General features: G+C 42.6%; 1 protein-coding gene across 1 annotated transcript in view; it reads right to left on the bottom strand.

The window, feature by feature from the left end:
- LRMDA (leucine rich melanocyte differentiation associated) overlaps positions 1-23,186 on the bottom strand; it is a 1,032,219-nt gene that overhangs the window by 417,058 nt on the left and 591,975 nt on the right. Inside the window, exon 5 of the mRNA XM_043596635.1 lies at positions 13,128-13,245. Coding sequence (XP_043452570.1) covers positions 13,128-13,245 — 118 coding nt within the window. The remainder of the gene's footprint in view (positions 1-13,127; positions 13,246-23,186) is intronic.

Below are 23,186 nucleotides of genomic sequence, written 5' to 3'. Positions count from 1 at the left end.
ACAGCTGTCCTAGAGAAATAATAGAATGTCACTGAAAGAGGGACCTGAAGATCTCACCTAAATTACTTTTTTATTAAATCTTTTTTTTTTCAAAAGAATTGTTTCTCTTTACTGAGCACCTACTATGTGCCAGGCACCATCTCAGATGCCTAGCATGCATCTGTTTCTTATTGCCATAACAAACTTGCATGGCAAGTGTCATCCCCTGACACAGACGGGAAAAATTATAGCTATGGGGTGACTTGCCCAGGGTCACACTCCTTGAAGTGGTAGAGAGAGATCGGAATCCAAATCTTGGGACCCCTTGTCCCGAGCTCTCAGAAAAACCATCCGTGCCTCTTTGGCACACTCGGGGGGGACTCAGCATGAGCGGCTTTTCTGCAGGGGTTATAATTAGTTGTCTGGTCCCAGTTGCTTGCAGGGTAAACAATGTCTGATAAACCCACAACGCTGTAAGTATTTATTACATTGCAACCCAGCTGCCAACTGTCTAACCATTTTAATAAAAAGCTATTTTCTAAGGTTTATGTTTTATTGCGTGTATGACTCCCTTATTGGTTAGCATTTTGGAGTTGTGGAAAAGGTTATGAATTTAGAAACTGGCTGCATTCATATCATATTTAAAACTTAATGCTATTTTATTAAAGACATATGGGCCTCCAAAGTACACATATTAAATGTCATGTAAGAAAAGTAGCAGTTTAAATCATGGTCAAATTCATTTTTGACGTGACTCCTGAGGCTTCCCAAGATCTGAACTATTTCTTTGTAAATCTTGCAGTTTAACCACACTCATAAATCACTTTCAAAGCATATTATTTCTTAATTTTACTGCATTAGAGAGCGTTTGGCCTACACAGTGAACTGTTTGTAGCAGTTATGTGAACAAAGTTGCACATTTAGTCATATAATGTGCAAGAGAAGTGGGGAGGGGAAGCGAAGAAGGAAGAGCTTTTCATTCTTCAGTCTGTTTTACTTACTCCTTCCATTTTTACCTAACCAAATGCAATTCATAGCATTTGGATTGGGCCTCTGTAAGCTCAACATGCAGAAATCACCAGTTAGTACTGAGGGTTTTGGGAACACAAGGAAAACAAAAAGAATTTGTAACTGAATCTTTTCCAAAACATCCTGTGACTAGAAATTACAATGGGTACAGAAATGAGACATTTGAAAAAAAATATTATACTTAATTGAAACAGATTTTTTTAAGTGTGTGTCTTTGGGTAATACAGCTCTTGGTCATTTTCTAATTATCCAGAGACGCAGGATCTCAACCTGGGGTTTTCAAAGCCCTTCTCATGATGAGATAATATTCTCTGGACGTGTGTAAGGACCCCTCTGATTTCACTGCCTGGATTTCTCCATTTTACTATGGGGTAGAAGGGGTGGACTCCAAAGACAAATTCCAGGATCTCACTATCGGCCTTGATTTCTAGATTCACCCAGGGAGTTGAAGGGGGATGAAGAGAGTTGAGTCCAAGGTCACGCAAACCAAAGGGCTTAGGGGTTTATCTCTGCAAAGCAGAGACCCTTTTGCTCTAAGTGACATCCACTTGGGGCTACAGCACTGCTGTCCTCCTGTTTCCAGCAATGACAATGGAGTGGTCTCATCCTCCATACTATACTCACTTTTCTTGTGCCTCCTTTTCCCCCTGGCTCTCTCCTTCCACCGTCCCCGTAAAAACAAACAGGACTTACGCAGTGCCTGGGGAGATCCTCAAAAGGAGGGGCCAGGGACTCTCCTGGATGATCCTGAGGTCTTCCTTCCCTTGCCATATTCCCTTTTGATAGGTGTTTTATCCTCATCAGAAGGTAGATGCTTAACAAAAGCCTTAGAAACATTGTATTTAAAATTCAGTTTAGCCACCAGATATATAGGGCAATACCCCCTCTGTGGACTGAATTATGTCTCCCAGAATTCATATGTTGAAACCCTAACCCCCAATGTAACTGTATCTAGAGATAAAATCTTTAGGAAGCAAATAAGGTCAAATGAGGTCAAAAGTGTGGGGCTCTGGTCCGACAGGACTATGGCCTTATAAAAAGAGGAAGATTGGTCAATCTGCTCACTCACTCTCTCTCTCTCTCTCCCCCCGCCCCTCACAATGTGAGGGCTCAGCAAAAGATCAGCCATCTGCAATCCAGGAAAAGGGCTCTCATCAGAACCAGACCATGTTGGTACCATGATCTGGACTTCCAGCTCCCAGAACCATGAAAAAGTTCATTTCTCCTCTTTAAGCCACTCCATCTACGGTGTTTTGATATGGCAGCCTGAGCTGGGGGGACCTCAAGCCAAATTTACCTTCCCTGTGTTCACCCACACAAACCAATGATACAACAATGCCACGAAAAAATAACTGCTTTGAAATTACACAGCTAAGAACACTAGCTGCCCCTGGTTCCACATACCAGAGACAGTGTTAGCTCCTTGAATATATTATCTCATTTAATTTTCACAACAAACATGGGAAAGAGGCATGGCCTGCTCTGTATTAACAATGGAGAAATAGACAGCAGAAGGGAGAAGTTCAGCCTTTACTCCAAAGTTGACATGAAATGCTGAATGGGACTGCCCTCTAAATGGAACAGCCAATCTGACAAGAGCCCATGAACAAAATAAGAATCATACGTTTCCTATGGAATACAATAGCCAATAAATTCAGATTTTAAACCTTCCCAAAAGAGCAGCTGGAGGCAACTCCTTGAATCATGTCAAGAACAAAAATGAAGGTTGGGTGGTGGGAAGGAATGAATAAAAATGGGCCAAATAAAGCACAGGAGAGGTCACTAAGCCATATAGCCTCTGTGACACTTCAAAATGCCAACAAAAACTAAGTGATTTACTTCTAAATTTCACTCACGAATTAAAAGCTTTATGGAGTGGAAGTCCCACTTAAAATTCCCCACTTCAAAAAAAAAAAAAAAAAAGAAAGAAAGAAAGGAAAAAAAATTACTGCTTTGGAGCCTAGACAGAGAGCATTAGTTCACTGCTGAAAAAGAAATAATGAGTTCTAATTCAGGTAATGTAGCTCAAAATTTACTGCCATATTTTAAAATGCACATGAAAAATAAAATTATCCTAAAATGTCCTTGGTGAAAAGGCTGAGTGTAATTGCTATCACTGACAATAGCATTGAACTTAGCTAAATTAACATCAAAGGAAGCCCCAATTACAGAGCATCTGTGCATTATTGATGGTGCCCTGTCTGTTAATCTAAGACACTCTACTGTAAGGAGCAGAAAAGCAAATAAAAGAGCTAATTGTACCACCAGCCTTCAGAGACCCTAAGGGCAGACCTGCCCTATCATGCTGGTGAAACACAACTTTGCCTGGTCAGAGGGTCGGTGAGGAGGCGTCTGGAGCCAGATCGTGTACATGGGCCCCAGAAAGAAGCCATGGCGACCAGAGTCAACAGAACCATGAGGAGGCAAAAACACATTTACCCCAGAGTTATTCCCAACTCACAAGCTGGACTCAGCAGCTACCTGAGAATGTAGATGGCCCTGGAGATCTGGGCGGGGAGAAACGAGCTCTCTGGAGAAACAGGCAGTTGAAAGGCCTCCTAACTCTTCTTCCTTATAATAAGAAACTCCTTCTTTTTACTCATCAAGGATCCATTTAGGGCAAAAGGCACCTTTGGGGGAAAAGGTAATTTATTCAATGAGAAGAAGCTCTCCTTTGAGCATCTGGCTCCTCGCTGAACCCAACTGTGTTGAGGATGAAAGTGTCATTACTGTAGCTCATGCTAATACCTATGTATGCCTTCTTGGCTCTCACCTGGATGATCTCCAAAAAGTATGTGTTAGCCACACTCAGACAGACAGATCACATTTTTATTTCAATCAAACTCTGTGAAGACTCATGCCTCTATTCAAGTTGGATAACCTAAGAGTATCCCACTACTTTATCCTATCTATTTATTATTGTGCTTCTTAGGCTTTTGGGGACAATGAAAACAACAAGTAAATGTTAAATAATAGAGACACCCCTTCCATCACTAAGCTTACGTGAGTTTTATATCTTCTTAAAGTTCATTCTTGTCTGCTGTTAAGAGCTGCATTGTATCCCCTCCCCAAATTGACAGGTTTAAGCCATAGCTCCCAGTAGCTCAGAATGTGATTATGTTTAGAGACAGAGCCTTTAAAGAGGTGAATAAGCTAAAATGAAGCCATCAGGATGGGTCCTAATCCAATATAACTAGTGTTTTAATAAGAGGCGGAAATCTGGACACACAAAGAGATAGCGGGGATGCGCACACATATAAAGAATACCGATATGAGGATGCAGCGGGAAGGCAGCCATCTGCATGCCAAAGAGAGAGGCCTCAGCAGAAGCCAATTCCCACCAACACCTCGATCTTGGACGTATAGCCTCCAGAATGAGAAATGAATTTCTGTTGTTGAAGCCACCCAGGCTGTGGTATTTTGTTACAGCAGCTCCAGCAAACTAGCACATCTGCTATTAGTTGTAGGCAGTTTGGAAATAACCAGAACTCACGAGCAGAAATTAGGACCATGCCATCTTCATTTTACCCTTTTTCCCTAGCCATAGAATTATAAATACTATTAACATGAGTCAAAGTTAACTTCAGAACAATGTTCATGATTTTCCCCCAGTGGGCCATCCATCCAGCAGGCTTCCCTGCCTTCTAGGATGTCAATCTGCCTGGGGGGTTCAGGCTCTACCATCTGATGTTTCCACAGTCCCAGAAGGGACTTTCTAAGGAAGGCAGAACTTCATGAAGCCACAGAGTTCACAAGGATAGAAAGCAAGGCCCTGTACTCACTTAGGGGTAGGGACGCTGATGCTTTCCTGATGTCCCTTCATTCAGACCTCAGTTGCTAGCCTTTTTTCTCTGTTCCTAAACAGCCCACTTCTTCTCATTCCTGGGCTCAATCACCAGGCTCAAAGCAAAGAGTTAGTGGCGTGGTGAGTGGCAAGTGGCAAGTGGAATAAAGCATGTTAAGGCCAAGGTGTTGTTCAGGCTGACCAATGCATGTATCACTGGGGAGCAGCTCCCTGACAAGCCTTGACACTGAACACAGAAGGTAGTGTAATGTTAGCTTGAAACATGCATAACTTGAATGCAGCACCCCAAGTGTATTCTATGAGAATCTACTTTCTTAAGGAAGCATCTTTATTTTTCTCTTTCTTTCCTCTCAAGCTAATTTTTAAAAATAACAAGAAACCTAAATTGCAAAAGCAAAATACCAGATACTATCTTCTTAAGTGGATCATGAAAATGTCAAGCTGTAAAGGCACAGTTTACAGATATAATCAGTTATAAGGGCTCCATATCAATCATTACCAGATACCCCATGAGTAAGGACTTTTCATAGCCCACTTAAGGAGCCTTAAATTCACTCCTTAAAACTGAAGCAACTAATACCATAGTGGACAGGGTCTTTTGGGAAAGAAAATTTCAAATAACTTTTTAGAAAGCCATGGATCCATTTCCAAGGGAGTTATTACTGGATCTCTGACAGCCAGCAGCTTCTTCCTTATCCCATAAACTGAGCTGCTTACTACCACCCAGACCTGCCCCCAAAGTCCAAGGGAGAGGACTCTCAACTTCAGCTTTGACCTCTCTGGCCATCTGAGCACCAACAGTGGCCAGGGCACTTTGCACGCTGGAAAGCTTTGGGCCAGTGGCTATCTCTCACAGATTTCTACAACACCTGCTCTGCACACAGCACTATTATTCTCTTTCCTAGCACAGACATACCCATACCTTCCTCCCACTTCAAACCTTGCCAAGGTTCTTCCTCATCCTCAAATTAAATTGCAAATTTGGCCTAAGAAACAGAAACACAGCTCATCCCCTGCAATTCTCTGCCTAGACCATGCATTTCACCATGATGGGCTGGCAGAGGGAGTGGTCAGAAGGTCAAAATGGTAATTACAAAGTTACCTTTGGCTCCCTTCCATATCCTGGCCTTCCTACTCTTTTACTCCTACCTCCCATATTTTCATGCCTGTTAATGAAATTTAAGATACAGAGGCGAAAGAATGTGAGCTTTGGAGCCTTACACAGACCCAAGGAAGAACCCGATTCTACGTTGCTCTGTAATTTGGGGTGATGTAACTTCTCTGATCATCAGTTTCCTCATTTGTATGTTCAAGTTCAAGGAGACATACAGAGATACTATTGTTAGTCACTGACACAATATCTAGTACACACTGGACACAATACATGCCAGACATTATATATTACTCATCTATCAGGGAAGTTTCAACACATCTAATAATATACTACTGGGCAATCAGTCAACCCTTAGGCTGGCCTTGCAATCCTAATTAGTGAAGCATCCAGAAAGCCTGTATAAGTTGGTGCTGTGACACCAAAAACTAAAAAATGTGTCCTAGTTACAAGCTCTGGTTCAAGTGGCCAGGGAAGGACCAGAGGGCAGGATGCTTGGATGGATGGCCTACCTATTAGGTTCCTGCAGCAATAGTACTCAAAATCCTAGTGGCTTACAAGAAGTTATTTCTTGTGCAGAGGTCTGTGGTTGGCTAGGGTAGATGTGCATCAGGCTTCAGCTTAGGTTCAGGTCTGCTCAATGTGTGTTTCGTGTTGTTTTCATAGCAAGTGGCAGACATGCAAGAGGACTGAGTGGAAACACATGGTACCTCCTAAGGCCTTGGCCCAGAATGGGCATGCTGTCACTTCCACTCACATCCCATTGGCCAAAGCATCACATGGCCAGCGCCAAAGTCAGTGGGATAGGGAGGTAAAAAGAAATACACAATTTTAGACAAATAGTGAAATCTACCACATTTGTCACAATTGTGAAGTCCCGAGGCTGTACAACATATCCTAGGGATCTAATCCCCTACAGAATGCCACTTACTTCCATGACTCCCTAAGCATGGCTCTGTCTAAAGACGTGTGGACAAAAGTGAGCATGGTAGAGGGAGGCCCAAAGGAGGCAGAGTGTGCAGCTGAGCCACTGGGATGCGGTGAAAGCCAGTGACTCCAACAGAGGTACAACAATCTCTCATGAGGCATTGAGCCTGATGGAGAGTGACACCTGCACTGTGCTCAGCACCTGGCCAGGCCCCATGGACTTGCAGGAGAGGCTCTGAGAGACTGCCTTCAGCACCAACAGTTCAGTTTCACTTTCCTTCTTCCCTCTTTGGATTTCAATTCTCCATCCTCAGGGCTTTGCCAGGGCACAGGAAATACAGCTTTCCTGTCTACCTCCGATTGCAGAGCGTTGCTATCCAAAAGCAAGGCAATGAAGACATACCAAAATTGCCTCCAAAGAACAGTACTCTGAAAGCATTTACTTGAAATCCAAGATGCCATGGTGCTAAAAACAGAGCAACATAAAGTCCTTCCCCCACGCCCAAGTGAATGTGGCAAACTTCGAAATCAGGAAAAGGAAAAACAGAGAGACTGCAAATTTTTGGCTTCTGGTGTTGTTTCTAAACACATCGCCCAACCATCTTCCAAAAAATAAGTTAATTTAAAATTTTTCCTCCTTTCAAAATTTATTATAAAGTACCTGAAAATAGAATCTAAGTATGTTTGTAGACAAGAAACACCTGTGTGAAAACAGAAGAGAATCATAAAACACTAACATACTCAGGTCATTAGAAATACCCAGAAAATAAACCGACGTTTTTAGTTTTCTTCTGAATATTTGGCATGGTAGAGAACTTTCAACATATATTATTAGCTCATCACCTCTTTAACTGCCTGTATAAGTGGTTTACAATACTTATTCATAGGCATACCCTGGCTTTATATACAATATGTATTCCTGAAAACAGGGAGTCTAGAGTAAATGTTAGTAATTACAATCAGTTTAGAGGTAGTTTCTGATAACCCGCTACATTTTTGCGACTGAGCTAGAATGGCATAATTGGAAGATACAAAAGACATACATGCTATGTTTCCGAACAAGGTAACACCTAGGGAAGAACTAGACTAGGCATCAAAACAAATAAACCAAGCAAGCCACCAGGCAGTGCTCCTTTATGGTACACACAAAAAATAGAATGGCAGCTAAGACCAGGAAAATCTCATTTAAACCACACACAGATTTGTGGAGCACCTCAATATGTTTGCTGAGGAAAGCTTCTTTTTACTTCCCACAAGCCCTCATATGAGCAGGTGGTTTCCGGGAACTCTCAGAACACCGCACACTGTGAGCCCAGAACACACCCTGCCCTCCCAGCAACACTGCCTGTGGAGAAGCCCAGGCCCAGCGTTCATGGAGGCCATAGGTTTTGCCATCCTAAGTAATCCCAGGGTAAATCCTTTGGAAAACAAATATGCAACCCAGAATGTCTCCTTCCTGCCAACACACAGATTCAAGTTATTACATTTTTTTTAAGGTAGAGGTCCCTCTCCTGCTTTTCCAGAGGACCATATTGAAGCAATAAAAACAATGGACCACCTTTCATGATGGATCTCCCAAAATGCTCTATTGTTCCCAGTTCATTTTTTTGACGAGTGTTGGCTGAGCCCCTGCCTGAGACCAGGCCCTGGGGGTATGGGGGCAATAAAAACAAGCAAAGTTCCTGCCCTCGAGAAGCTGACATCCCAGTGGACCAGGAGGTGCTTCATTCTGACAAAAAGCTGGCTTCCCGATGCTGCCATTCCCTATCTTTTTCCCCGGTTGCCTTTCGTGTGTGTGTGTGTGTGTGTGTGTGTGTGTGTGTGTGTGTGTGAATCCAAAAAGGTACACACAGATGAAAGGAACTAAAGGAAACCAGGGAGTTACGTCCTAATGCCAAATGTCAGGAGCAGGACTGTGCAGCGTGGCCATGGAAGAAGGTGATGCTCAGACCCAAATAGCTTCCAACATTCAGTGTAAGGTCAGGAATCAAAAAGGTTTCCAGAAAGTACATGTACTCGGAAGTTTATTCCTTTAATACATCACATCTCCCTCTCCCTTTCCTTTTCCTGTCTTTCTCTCTCTCTCTCTCTCTCTCTCTCTCTCTCTCTCTCTCTCTCACACACACACACACACACACACACACACACACACACACAGCTTCCATCCCACCAAAAAAAAAAAACAAACCCAAAGATATACACACACACAAATATATAAACCATACCAAACTACACAAAGACACAAAATACACATGATAGGAAACCCAGGCATGCCCACATAAAGGCAAGCATCATATATTTTCAAGGACACACTGACACTCACAAACATACCGATTACCTTCTCTTACCTATAACAGAATGGCCATAATTACGAGCAAAAGTACACACATGTCAAAACACTTTCTAACACAGGCTGTGATTCTCAGTCCAGCTGTCCCTGTCCCTCTCTGCACTGCTTCTGTCCCTCTATGCACTGCTTCTATAAGGTTCTGAAGATTAAACAGTTGGTAGCCAACTTCATATACACGCCTGTAAACAAGAGGGCCCAGCTTTAAATAATTATGTCAGAGAAATGACAACTGTGCTCTTTGCCAGAACAGGGATGAATAATTACAAAGCCAGGACATAATTAAGCAATTCTGACTGTCGGATTCTTGAACTGTCTGATATGTAGGGCTGGCAGGTCCACCATGCACACCCTTCTGGACAGGACTCACATCCCTTTGATTTATGTTTCCTGATGCGGCAAGGGGGATCACGGTCTGGTCATCACAGAAGCCTTTCTTTGGGAGCCTCAACCTTCTCTGCACCTACCTTGGTCCTCTTGGCATCGACAATGGCATGATTCTGTGGTCAATATTTGCAAAAGACACATATTTTCTTTAAAATTCCAGGAAATGAACACAACCTAGCTGATGTAGGTCCCTTAACTAATAACACACACACAAACATGCATGTACGCACGCATACACACACCAGTCTAGAAGAGTCCATTGTAACATTAGCTATCATTTCCCTAATGAAGGATGGCATCCTTCTGCAGGACAATCAGCGCACAGACAGGAAGCAGCTTTTAAACAACAAAAGCCAAAAGGCAGCAAACAAAGGGGAAATGTGTCATCGTGAGAGAAGGCAAGCGAGAACTCGCACTCAGGCGCCAGGGCCTGCCAGGTACCAAATCAAACCTCTGTGACATAGGGGGTTTATTAGTTCCTGGACGATTTTGCATTTGCGTCAGCTGAGAACACCCAGACTGCCTGTTCCCTACCTCTAAGGCAAGGGCTGTGATTGGAGAGGCATTTTCCATTCTCCCAAATACTTTATGTCAGGAATAAAATGAAAACAGCTCCCCAAATCACGGCCTCCTTGATCATCCATCAGAGCATTCTGCTGAATAAGCACAACAGGCCGCTGCCGCCTGAGAAAGGACAGGAGCCAACTTGAGATTCCGATTCTCTTATGAAAAATAGGTCTTCACCAAGTGTGCTCAACACAGCGTTGGCAAATCACGGGGAGGAAATTGCTCTCCACTTAGAAGCCGACTCCGGGTGTACACATACCTCCCAGAACATACATATGTATATACACACAGAGATAGAAAGTGTATATACACACCTGCACAGGAACAAACATATGTCTGTGCACACTGTGAGCAGGCGAGAACCAGCCTTTTTAACACCAATTTATTAATTCAGCAAGAAGCTCATTTGGCCTCTATCTGCAAGAAAAGTACCAGTGTGTTTCTCTGAAAACAGGCAAAAGGGAATTGCCTGGCACTCAAGAAGCATACAGTTTGATATGAAACCAGGAACACAGGGAAATCCTCTAGTGCACCTGAAGCATCACGGTGTATATACAGCACTTACCTAGAAGCCTAGACCCTGGGTTCTAATCCCAGGTCTGCCTGTGTTGGACTATGGGGGCCTTAGGAAACTACATCCTCACCCAGTTCCTTCACCAAAATGAGAACACACACCAGGTGATTTCTGAAGTCCCTCCAGTTTGGAAATCATGTAACTCTACAAAAAGGTAACAACTGAAGATCCCCGTGTTTTGTCAGAGTATTTTTGTCTCTTCTCAAATAACTAATGGGTATTTTTATGCTTAATACTATTAGTAAAGATATTGGAGTCAATCACACAAACATAAGCTAATTCTATAATTGATTAGAAGCTAATTTGGGACTTTGAAAAGCATTTCTACTGATGCTGCTAATGACTCAAAGAGCCAGCTACTACTGGATTTTAAGTAACCATTCCCACTTGGTTTCAAAGGCAGGGGAGGATTTCAGTCCCTGCTGCCCTCTCTACTCCAAGAGAACAGTTCGGCTTTCACCTGTTTTCTACCTTTAGGCCTTCTTATGAGCTTTTCATTTTGAACAAAGAAACACACGGGGAAAATGTCTGGCTCACTGCTCCAGAGCTAAGATCCGAGTGGAAGAACGTGGCTTGGTGGTCAGACACACCAGTAAAAGTACAGTTCCCATGCTTACTGATCGGGCTGCCTAAGTGACACCTCTCGGCCTTGTTACCTCACCTGCAGAATAAGCCAATGCTCCATTCCTCCTACATTGCAGTGTTCTGGAAGGACTCACAGATCTGTGTACAAAGAACCTTAGGACAGTGTTTAGCACACAATGAGCATCGCACACAAATATGGTGGCCATTATTTTTAGTATCCCTTCTGATTTTCTGTGATAATACAGAGCTTCCCCTGTCAAAAGCAAGGAGAGAAGGAGAAATACTGATCTATCCTATAAAGCGCATGTATATGTGAAGGTGGAAAATGTAGAATGGGTGGGAACCCAAGGTATCATAAACAGTCCACATGTTGTCCTTTGTTTGGTGATGTCAGCTGCCTCTGGAATCTTTTAAACCTCCCTCTCCCCGCAAAAAAAAAAAAAAAAAAAAAAAAAAAAGAAGAAGAAGAAGAAAAAAAAGGAGGCCAAGAAATAAATTATTTCATTTGGACAAAATTACAAAAGCTGGAATAACTAAAGGCAGTCATGAGCAATACATCAAATCTGTGCCTCGATAAGGAAAACTGTTAACACTTTAATAGCTACGAAACAAATCACTCAATTAATTTCCCACATGCTGAAACAGGTAACAATACATTTATCTGCCAGTATTATACCCTCCCTATCATATATTTCCACAACTGTTAGCAATTTTATTCAGCATAACAGGAAATAAGTTGCACCTTATGGGTTCAGGGAAAGAAAGTGGCCTGAGGTCTGCCGCCGGCTGAGCAACTTGATGGAAGAGGTTTCGTTTTCTGTTTTGGTTCTGTTTGTTTTTTCCTCTTTCCCTCTTAATCATTTCCAATGCACGTGCAAAGTACTCCAAGTCAATAAGCGAGGACAAACTAGACCTCCAGGATTTCTGGGCCAGCGTTTTCAACACACAAGAGAGGGTCCAAAAAAGGAAGTAGCTAGGTAGCTCCACGGGGCCCCAGGGCACTGATGGACCTCCAAAGGGGTCATCAAGGATTGTCAGGTCCATTCCCCAGCCTTGGGCTTCACAGGACCCCACCTCCTCCCAAAGAGATAATTTTTCCACACCCTTAAAGACTTCCTTGAATCTGAAGCCAAGTCTCCCAGCCACATCTCCCCTGTCTCATCAATGCTGTCATTAAGATGACACCATAGTCACTTCCATGGCCTCCATGCAGACTCAGCTTATAAAGGAAAGGTCAGTAAAACTAATCCCATGAGCTCTGGAGAGCTACATGCAGGAAGCATACACTAGTCCAGGTCACACTGTCAGGAAAAATGGCCTTTCCTTCTAACAAGATCTCTGAGAGCTATTGAGCCCTCATATCTGAGGACAGAAGAAAATCACCCTTCCCTCCTGCTATGGCCCCAAGAAAAAAAGAGTTCTTAGTCACTAGAACAATCGTACCCACCCAAGAAAGATTAAATTCCCCAAGCTTTCCTCTCTTTCTTTTCTCAGCAACAGACCTCTAGAGGCCCTACCTTATAAATGAAACATCTTCAAGAAGAAGACCTCAGACCCCCCAGAACATCACCATCAGGCTGCGTTATTGGTAAAAGAGCCATCTGGGTGAAATCACTCTACAAGTAAGGTCCCTTTAGATTACAGGAAAATCAAATTTATTCCCAGTCCTACTTGTTTGGCCAAAAATATATCCATGGATAAACCCTAATAGGAGATCTCTCCTGAAATCTAAACACAGGACATCCTCCGCACTCAAAGAATAACCAGTGAGGCAAGACATAAATTCCTTGTGAAGACGAGAAAGTAGGCAGCTTACCTTGGGCTTCACCACCTTCATGAATGACCCTCTGACCAAAGCTTCCTCCCGTTCTTTTCTGGTTACTTTCCGGGCATCCAGAAACTTCAAATTGGGCAGTTTGTGCAGAACAAAGCATCTGAAAGAAAAGAGTCAGAGATAACTCAGGGGGAAGGTGATGCCCTCAAAGATCCATGCAATTTGTCTCATGCCCAGGAATCCACATCATTAAGTCTTCAAAAGGTTAGATCTTGGCTGCTGCTGCTTCTTTCTTTCATAATGAATGATCACCCTTTGCAGAAATCCAAATAATTGTATTTTACATGGATACCCAACTAAGCCTTAAAAATGCACACTAATGTTTGCTCTTGATTCAAAGGTAGACACACACACACACACACACACACACCTACCTAGATCAGCCAGGAAGATCCTATTGATGTATTTCCCTTCCTCCATTCTGGAAATGGGCCTGGCTTCTTTGCTACACACAAAATTCTCAGTGAAACTAACCTTACAACCTAATTGTACCATTTATGTCACTGCCATTCCTGTGGGCCATCTGTGTAACTCTTATCTCTGAGATAAAAACAAATCTTCAATTTGAAATGGAAGCAAGAGACACTGACTGGCCATCCAGGACAATAAACTAGAATGCAGGTTGTAATAACATGGTTGACTTTGGGATAGAAGTAAGAAGTACACATAGCTGAGAAATGCTTCCTAAAGAATCAAACAGGGGTCTTGAGGATTTTTTCACCATCCCTGAGTTACTTCCACACTAGCACTATGAAGATTATCAAGGTGAAACAAGAAGAACTTGTTTATAGGGGATATTTATTTAATAGCCCAACAAATACTAATACAAATTCCCAAGGAAAGAGTCTGTGGTGTCCATCATGGCCTCCAAGGATAAGCTAATGACTATTTGTGTGATGAACTGTCCTCAAGCAGGTATATTTGGAATTGAGGAGAAGATCCATGTGGCCATGGGATACGCATATAAACATATAAATAAATATATAAAAAATATAGACACCTGCTCATACCTCTCCTTCCTCAAGGAAAGTTACCAACCCACATGCTTTCCATCGAGCCCCTGTACCTGATCACTCAAAGGAGCTATTGTTGTGGTCCCTGAGTGGCTTAGTTGGTTAAGCATTTGACTAATTGATTTCAGCTAAGGTCACGATCTCATGGTCATGAGATTGAGCCCCAAGTCAGGCTCCATGCCCAGCATGGATTTTCTTTTTCCCTCTCCCTCTGCCCTTCCCTGCTCTGGCTTAACTCTCTCTCTCTCTCTCTCTCTCTCTCTCTCTCTCAAACAAACAAACAAACAAACAAACAAGCTATTGTTTAGACATTGTCCTGCATAAGAAGAAGAGGTAAGTACCCAATTTCAAGAGCAATACATTACCTCCATAGGAATCTCTCATTTCCTTCCCATACCCAGCCTCCTCAGTATTCACTCATCTTTCAAATCCTGACCCATACAAACTTTTTTGGGGCATCTCTAGCCTGTACTGTTTTCTCTCTTCTCAGCACTCCCAGGATACACTGTTAGCACCATACCATCTAACATTTTGTTGTTTTGTAATCATTTTAATCATTTTATTGGTGTTTATGTGATGTCTTGTTAAAGGAGGGACTTTTTTTTTTGCTAATCCTCTTATCTTAAAAAGTAGCATTAGAATGCACTCAATAAAATACCAATTTATTTCATTTGTACAAATATTTCTTGAGCATCTGCCATGTGCCAGACCCTAGGTATTCAGAGGTAATTATAACATGATTCCTGCCCTTACAGGGGCTTTCAGTGTAATGGGGAATAAAGACTCACATAGAGAAAAGAGAAATCAACATAGCTAAGTGCCAAGATCAGGGTTATGTGCAAAGTAGTTCTGGGAGCACAGAGAAAGGGACCTACCATTACTTACTGAATGACTGAAAACAAATGTCTTGAGGAAGAAGAGGAGCAACAAGAAATCTCAAGGGATCTTCAAAGAACCAAATCCTAAAGCAACCCTACACATTGAGCTTTTTCTCAGGGCAAATGTTACCTGGGGTATAAAGCTTGCCCCCCACCCCTCAGGTCCCACATTCATAAGACACTCTCACATCACCAAGTGGCCTCCATATACTTGCCCAGGTATAAGACTTGGCTGGTTACTGAAAGGCTAGAGAAAATAGCTTTGAGGCTTCCAGCCCAAATACTCCTTAAAGCGAAAATACTCTGAGTTCTTTTGAGGTATACTTTTCTTCCCCAGAAATGTCCACCCCAAACATCTGAGGTCCAGGATATTTGACTATATACTTCCTGCTTCTTCCCTGGTCTCAATCTACTATCTTTTTTCCAACTTCTCCCTGAGCCTCACCCTTCCCTCTCCAAAGGCCCCCTAACCTTATCCAAAATCAGAAAGTTTCCACAAAGTCCCAATGACCCTTCTATCCTCTAGTAGAACTCCGACTGGCCTCAGTCAGTGTCAGAGAAAACTTCCATCTTCTGCTTGTAGCAGCAAAGCTTGATGACAACAGATTCTTTCAAATAAAGACATGTACAGACGGAAACAATATGTCAGGAGTGACGCTCAGAGGAGTAAAGACACCCACTAAGTGTAGGGTGGGAAAAGATGAATATTCAGGTGAAGAAAACATCAGTATTAGAAAATCAGCCAATGTTTAATGATGGAATGAAAGATGTCTTCACAGGGCTGGCAGGAACCATGATGACAACAGACAGCACGTTGTCATTTTGCCCCACTTTGGATCACAGCCCTGAAATCAAAGGAGAGAGAGAGTGAGCGAGGTGCTGGCTTTTAAGCTAGTTAAAAATTTTAGATGACAAAGAGCTGCTGTTTTCAGAGCACTCTTCTTATACAATCGAAGAAACAGCCCATGAAATAGGCTGCCAGTCATCTCTGAAACTAGGGGTGATTTGACTCCCATCCTGACCGCCAGCCTGGGGTTTCTAGGTGGTTGATGCCTGGAGAGGTTTGAGGGACACGAGCAAGTCTCACCCCAAGTAATTCGGCCTGAGACTCAGCCCAGGGTCTGAAGTTCCTGCCTTAGAGATGTCTTCATACATTCACTCACACAACAAATAATTATTGAGCTGCTAGCACTCACCACATACTGCATGAATAAAAGTGATGCACAAAACAGACAAGGTCCCTGCTCTCAAAGAGCTTCTATTCCAGAACAGCCATTCTCAGACTTAAAAGGGTATCAGCATCCCCTGGACGGCTTGTTGAAACACAGATCACAGGATCCCACCCCCAAAATTTCTAATTCCCTACGTCTGGAGTAGGGCCCAGAATGTATATTTCTAATAAGTTCCTGGAGGGGGTGGGGGAGCTGATGCTGCTGGTCCTGCTGTGTACCACTGTCCAAGTGAAAAAAACACCATGAAGAATAACAGTTCCAGGATTATGAGGTTGGTAATGTGGTGAATAATCTCCCTCCCAATTTTGCTAATGATCTACCCTGCCCCCAATGTCTATGGTACACAGTGCCCAGAGGCGGCCACGTCTACCAGAGGTCTTCCTGCCCTTTGGTGGTTTGGAACTGACTCCAAACATTACTGCCAAGTGATAAGTCAGTGGGCTTTCTGCCTGCCTGTCCCATCCCAGTCTTGGGAGATCTATTTCCCTTTGTTCTAGGTCATGTCAGGGTGTCAAAAGCTGCAGCTTCAATCCCGAGTATAATACAAGTTTGCCATAAAAATACAACAGAGGATTCCCGAAGCCACAGAATGAAGGCTTTTACAATATCAATTCAACCCTTGTAAATTTAATCCAGGGTTATTTGTTGCACCAAAATCTCTTTACCGTGATGTATTACTTAGTTACTGGGGTTATCACAGCCGTATCCTAAAGTTGCATAGTACATAAAACATTTCAGTTAACAATGCAGGAAGGTTAACTCCCCCAGATAACCTGCAATCACAAGGGCTAGTCCAGATGACATGCCTCTGTCAGCTTCCACGAGCTATTGATGGTTCAATCAGTTTGTTTTGAAGGTAAAGTACAACAAAAGGGCAGTAAACTTATTCAGACTGTCAACAGGGGCTATCGGGAATGGGGCTTGCAGGTAAGTAATTCTGGGTGTTTTAAAGCTATTATCAAACAGCAATGGTTGAAGGAAGAGACAGCTACTAATAACACAGAAGGCAGCCATCATAAACCACTTTATGGCAGAAACCCCCGTCTATAAATCCTGCGACACCCGGAGACAGCTTCAGATTTATAAAACTGCTTGTTAAGCCAGGGCACTGCTTAATGAAAAGAGATCGGTCTAAGTTCTGAGTTTCACATCCCTAGCTCCAGAGGACAACTCCAATTTTCCTGACCTTCCCAAGGTGGCTAGGCGAAAGCCATGGGGCAGGGGACTGGAAGTCAGGGGCACTCTTGACCGTGATATGGAAGGTGAGGTTATCGAGAAGAGATCAGGGATCCTGGGAAGGTGTGTAAAGACCCATCTGTCTCCGTCTAAAGGCAGATTCTCTAAAAGTGAGACCCACACAGAAAGCTTTTCAGGCTCTCTCTCTTTTCATATTAAATGCTCCATTTTCTTAAAGGACTCCTCAAAGGAGACACCTGAAACTGGCAGGGGGAGAAAAGGAAGAGCAGAAAGGCTTTGGTGTGTGTTTGTTTTTTGCTCCCAAATCAATTTTCTCTGCCCAAATCCCAAAGCTCTGGCATTTTTCATCTAGACTTCAAAGGGAGAGAAGGGTGCTCTGTCCTCCTGCTCAAACTGCTACCCCAGGGGAAGCTAGCTGTTCCAGTAACAGCACAATCACAGAAACACCAAGACGGATCTCCATTGTCTGCTCCCGGGATTGTTTCTTTCCCTGAAGAGATTCTACTAAAGAAATACCAAGTTTCCAAATCCTAAGGAAATCAGAATACAAGGTCACCTGGAGTTTTTCCCTACTTCTTTCCATTTATGGCAATATGCAATGGCCATTCTTCCCCTTATTTCTTGCAGGCACTCCGATGCATGGGGGTGGGGTGGGGGAGACACAGTGCAAGCGACTGATGCCCTACCAGGGGCCCCTGAAGTCAGCAATGGGTGACCCAGGAATCGTTCTCGGTCTTCCACAAAGCTTAACAGAAGAGTGAGCAGGCCAACAAAACATCAAGCTTCTCTGCTTTTGACCAGATTACATCAACCCCGTTTGGTAACACTGGTTACCTCATGCTAATCAAAAGCACTCATCAACAGCTAAATGTGTCTAATTTTAAAAAGTTAGCAATGGCTTAAATGTAGCTAATTAAAAAACCTAAAGCTTATTAAAGAGATGTAAGGGGGAGAAAATTAACAAGAGGAGGGGTCCTCATAACAAAGAGCTTGGAGACTAAAAGGACAGAGGACAGAACGAAGACCCTGGGCTCATTTTGCTATGTGATCTTGGTTCAGTCTCCGCCACTTTCCGGAGCTTTGGTTTCTCCATCTATACAATGAAGAGAATGGGTTAGATGATGCCTAAGCCTCTCTCACGCTTTTAGCCTGCTTGATTTCTATATGCTGCAAAGTTAATTTACAATAAACACATCCATAGCCTCCTTTCTTATTACTCCAATTTCCTTATATAACCACCCCCTCACACCTCCAGGTAAAGGAGGGCAGTGAGAAAAAGTCAATAAAGACCAGAGTAATGAATAAACACTGTGAGTGGAATAACTCCAGATCTCAGAGAGATGACAATGATCTCACTCTAATGAGCCGAGGTGAGCTCACCTACAGCATTAATGAAGGCCTGACAACTGGCAAAGGCCAGCTGATTTTCCTCACAGCTCACCGGCAGCATGTTTGAAGTCTCCGTGCAAACAATACACCCACAGGACAGAGCGAGGCCCTCTACAGAGGGTAACCAGCAATTACTCTGTGGGCTTCTGTCACTTTGATCTCTGGGTCGTGACCTTTGCTTTCTTGTGATCTTCAAAGCCCAGATTGTAGATTAGCTGGAGAATGCTAGCTGGGTTATGTAAGCCACAAGTTTTACAGCTCCTCCTCAGCTGGGAAATGGTGGCAGCCCAGGACAGCCAACAGACTGCGGAGGGTCCCTCCCTCTTTCCCTTTGGCTGAGTGCTACAGACACTGGGCAGGCCTCAGGCTGCTTTCTGGGAGGGAACAAAGAAAGGGTGTCACGTTTTAAATAATTTAAAGTTGTAAGAAATATAGAGGGGCCTACTGAGGAGGCGGGAGGAAGGAGAGGCCAAGCAGAGACTGGAGTGGCAGGAGAGAATGAATGGCAAAGGGTTTAATGACAGAAGTAGAGCTTAGAGGCCATGAGACCAAATCTCTTATTTGACAAGTCAGGTCTAGCTCTTATGTACTGTTGACCTTCATTCCGCTGTCTTGCCTGCAGGAACAAGAAGGAGAAGAATTACAAAGGAAGACAAGAAACAGACCACTCTGGGCACCTAAGTTTCCCATACCTGACTCACTTTTTGGCTAGTGTTGAAGTTCACGGGAGGCCTTGAGTGGTTTTTTAGCATGACGGTGGCCTCCCAAAGCAAACCACCTCACTGCTCTCTTCCCGCCCAAATGCTGAAGGCTGCTTGTTATCACATTCACCCTCATTCAACATTCATCCCAAAATAGCAGCACAATGTGTACACACAGCAAAGCACGGGCGGGTTTAAGCTCCTATAATAACATGGCGATGGACATTTCTTAGCCATGAACTATGATGAATGGCAAAGAAAAAAATCAAGGCATGGTTCACTCCTGCCCCAGCAGGACCAGGGCACAGCTCAACAACTTGGTAGTATGTTCATGCTCACATACAGATTTAATGAGCCCATTTTATGGTGGGGATGTGTGCCAAGAAAATCCAACTGTGTGCACAGGGGGTAAGGAAGGAAAGAGAAGGGGTGACTTGGGGGAAGGGAAGAAGGAATCAGCAGAAAGTGAAGCATCTGTGAAGCCATTCCTAATAACTCCATAAATCTAGTCACTTCCCATTTCTGCTCTGGTGGTTGGCCACAACGTGACCTAAAAGTGGGCTGACCTCTCTGAAATCAACACCTCCCGTAGAAATGAAACAGACGTACTTGTTTTGATGTATGGCTGGGTGACATATTATAAATATTACATCACATAACCACAGAGGATGCCAATCAATAAGAAATTTTTTTAGACAGCACTAAATGAGCCATGGGTTCTTGCTTCTGAATACACTCCCTTTAAGGCTCCTACTATTGCTTAAATGATTAATAGAAGACATATTGTCAGAAAATGTAGTTAAAGTGAAAAACAGTAAACTGTAGAAATATCATTCATTTTTAAGCAATTTTCTAGTGAAAATGTCACATAAATTTACATAGAGGCCCTACTATTAGGCTCTGGGTAACAGCTAGAAGGAAGGCAGACCTCATACTTTGTGGAGGAAGGGCCAAGAAAATATTTTACCAATGGTGGGGGGGAAAGGTGGCTGCATTGCTTTGTAGAAAGTAAAACACTGCAGGAATTCTGGATTCAAAAGTCTTATTGTAAAATCCTAAAATTTCTCAGGGGCAAATGAAACTCAAATTCCAGGATGAACAAAGCAGGGCTGCTTACAAACCAGAGAACAGAATGCCATCACATACACATTTATCTCTCCAAATCCAAGTGTGAGAGTACTTGTCAACCAGAAATAATAAAAAATAAAATGAATACAAAATTTAGGATTGCTGGAGAATAGGCCCACCATTCCACTCGATCATCATATGCTGTGCAGTGAATGTGTAACTGGATGGACACACATTTAATGTTCCTTCCAGTGTTCTTAGTTCCTATTTCTCTCAGAGCGTGAGCATCTTGCCATTGTTGTGGGTGGCTTATGGATTTTCCAGAGTAATTTTGACTAGATGTGATTTCAGCTGTATGTGTCTTTAGAATCCAACTCCTCCTCCCAGCAACTTTGCCACGTGTGCATGAACAAACAACCTTCCCAGCCCCATCCCTCAACCCTGACGGACCTGAGGTAGTAAGGTCAGGCTTAGTGGGTACAACAGCCAGCCCATGCAATGAATCACTTCTCTAGAACCAAACCCTCCTTGAAGGATCAGCAACCCAATGACCAGTGCTCAGATTGAGTCTCAAGGACAGTTCCTTGTTTATTAACTGTGATTGTTGACATCAAATGGATCTGATTCCAAATAGGCAGTAGGCATCAGAGGTGCCCAGGGGGCCACACATTTCTCTGTAAGCACTTAGCTTCTCAGAGGAAAGAATAATTTTCAAGCTACCTCCAGAGAACATTTATTTGGCCCCTATTCCATGGCCAGCATTACTTTAGGTATTGAAGAGTCTTCAAAGGGCAAGAAGATATACCCTTACCTACTAGAAGCCATCCTCTGGATGTGGACACATACAAAGTAGTGAGAGAAATATACAAGATGGAATATATAAAATGGCATTAGACAGCAATAGAAGAACTGTAATGGCTTGGGAACAGAGTATCTCAGAATGCTAGAGCCAACAGGAATTTTAAACACTACTTAGTCCAATAGTTAAGTGAACATCCGAAGCACCTATTGACTATTTTGTTGCATTTGGCACTCAATTAATCAAAATGCTTTGGATGATTCAGAAGTACAGCCTTGGTGAAGGGTCACTGATCTAGACTATCCTCCCCATTTTAAAGCTGGACCCCCACATCAGATCTTCTTATCTGGCCCTTATTTATATGGGTCTTAGTATTTTTACCATAGTGAACAGTTATAATAAAAAAATAGTACTAGCTTTTCTTTTCCTTTTGCAAACTTATAAGCCTTCTATTTGAGACTAAATAGAAGATGAGGGAAGTGAAGCTTTTCACTCTACTTCTCTCATTCTAGGAAAAAAAAGACAACAAAAATGTGCCTACAGTTTGGTTTACATACAGCTCCATGAATGAGTGAATGAACACGTGTGTCAATGCATGTGCACATGCATACAAAGACACACATACGTGCATGCACATGCATATACATACATTTGTACAATTTATTGGCTTATTTTAAAGAGTTAAACATAGAAATTTCAAGAAAAAAGTCAGAAACCAAATTAAAATCTCCTATACCATGGTTGGTTTACTAAAAATGTTGACTGAAAGAACTTTCTTGGACTTACTTGAACCTTCCAAGACATATCTTATAAATTGCTGCACAAAGATAAAATATGTTTTAAGAGACCCCTTTATATCTGAAATCAGGCTGTTAAATGCTTCAGAGTTGATAAGAGTTTTAAATAGGCAAATTAAGTTCTAAGTGATTAAGCAACTTACAGGGTTGATTTAGAAATGTATAACTCTTCACCTGCTGGGTATTAATCATATTTCTCCTAACAGAATTCACATTGAAATCTACAGAATCATATCCAAATGAATATCTTCATGATAGAAAAAGATTTAATACCTCTTTTCGGAGTAGGGTTAGAGTTTTATTCTAAGATGGCTTAAAAACAGTCTAATAAAACCCCTACAAAATTAATCAAGAAACCTAGAAAATGAGATTAAACATACAAAATGCTTCCCGATAAATAATACTGGACTCCTGCTGTAACTTTATGCGTCCATGTGCATATATGTCAAAAATACACAGTGTTCAACAGCCTTCAGTATTTCTTACAGCTTTGCCTTTATACAGCATCAACTCCCCTGACTGCATTCCTTCATGGGTCACCACAGATTTTTATAAGAGTCCCAAGAGAACAAGTTTCTTTCAAACCATTATCCTCTTTCCCCAATCCTTCTAAATTTATTATTCAGTAACCTTACCTGCCCTGAATTTGCTTCCTTACTCCCCCTCCCCTTTCCACATTGATTCAGGTAGGGTGTTCATGAGAGCAATCATAATGAAGAGAGAGCCTACACATGAAAAGATCATCTAAAAACATTAACAACAATAACCAAAACAAAACAAAACAAAACCAATCAAGAATGAGAGCACACAGAGTTCAAAATGAAGAAAGACAATAAAATAGGTATGATCAAGAAGACTCCCTAAGAAAGGGGGGTTTAGATCAGGTATTTCAAAGCAGATGGTTTAGTAGCAGAGAGGAGGAAGAAGAAGCATTTCTACTTAGACCCCATCAGAGCACACAGCTGGT

The sequence above is a fragment of the Prionailurus bengalensis genome, chromosome D2 (genome assembly GCF_016509475.1).
Source record: "Prionailurus bengalensis isolate Pbe53 chromosome D2, Fcat_Pben_1.1_paternal_pri, whole genome shotgun sequence".
Taxonomy (NCBI): Eukaryota; Metazoa; Chordata; class Mammalia; order Carnivora; family Felidae; genus Prionailurus; species Prionailurus bengalensis.
The sequence above is the reverse complement of the archived record's forward strand: the minus strand, read 5'-3'. Positions and strand labels throughout refer to the sequence as shown.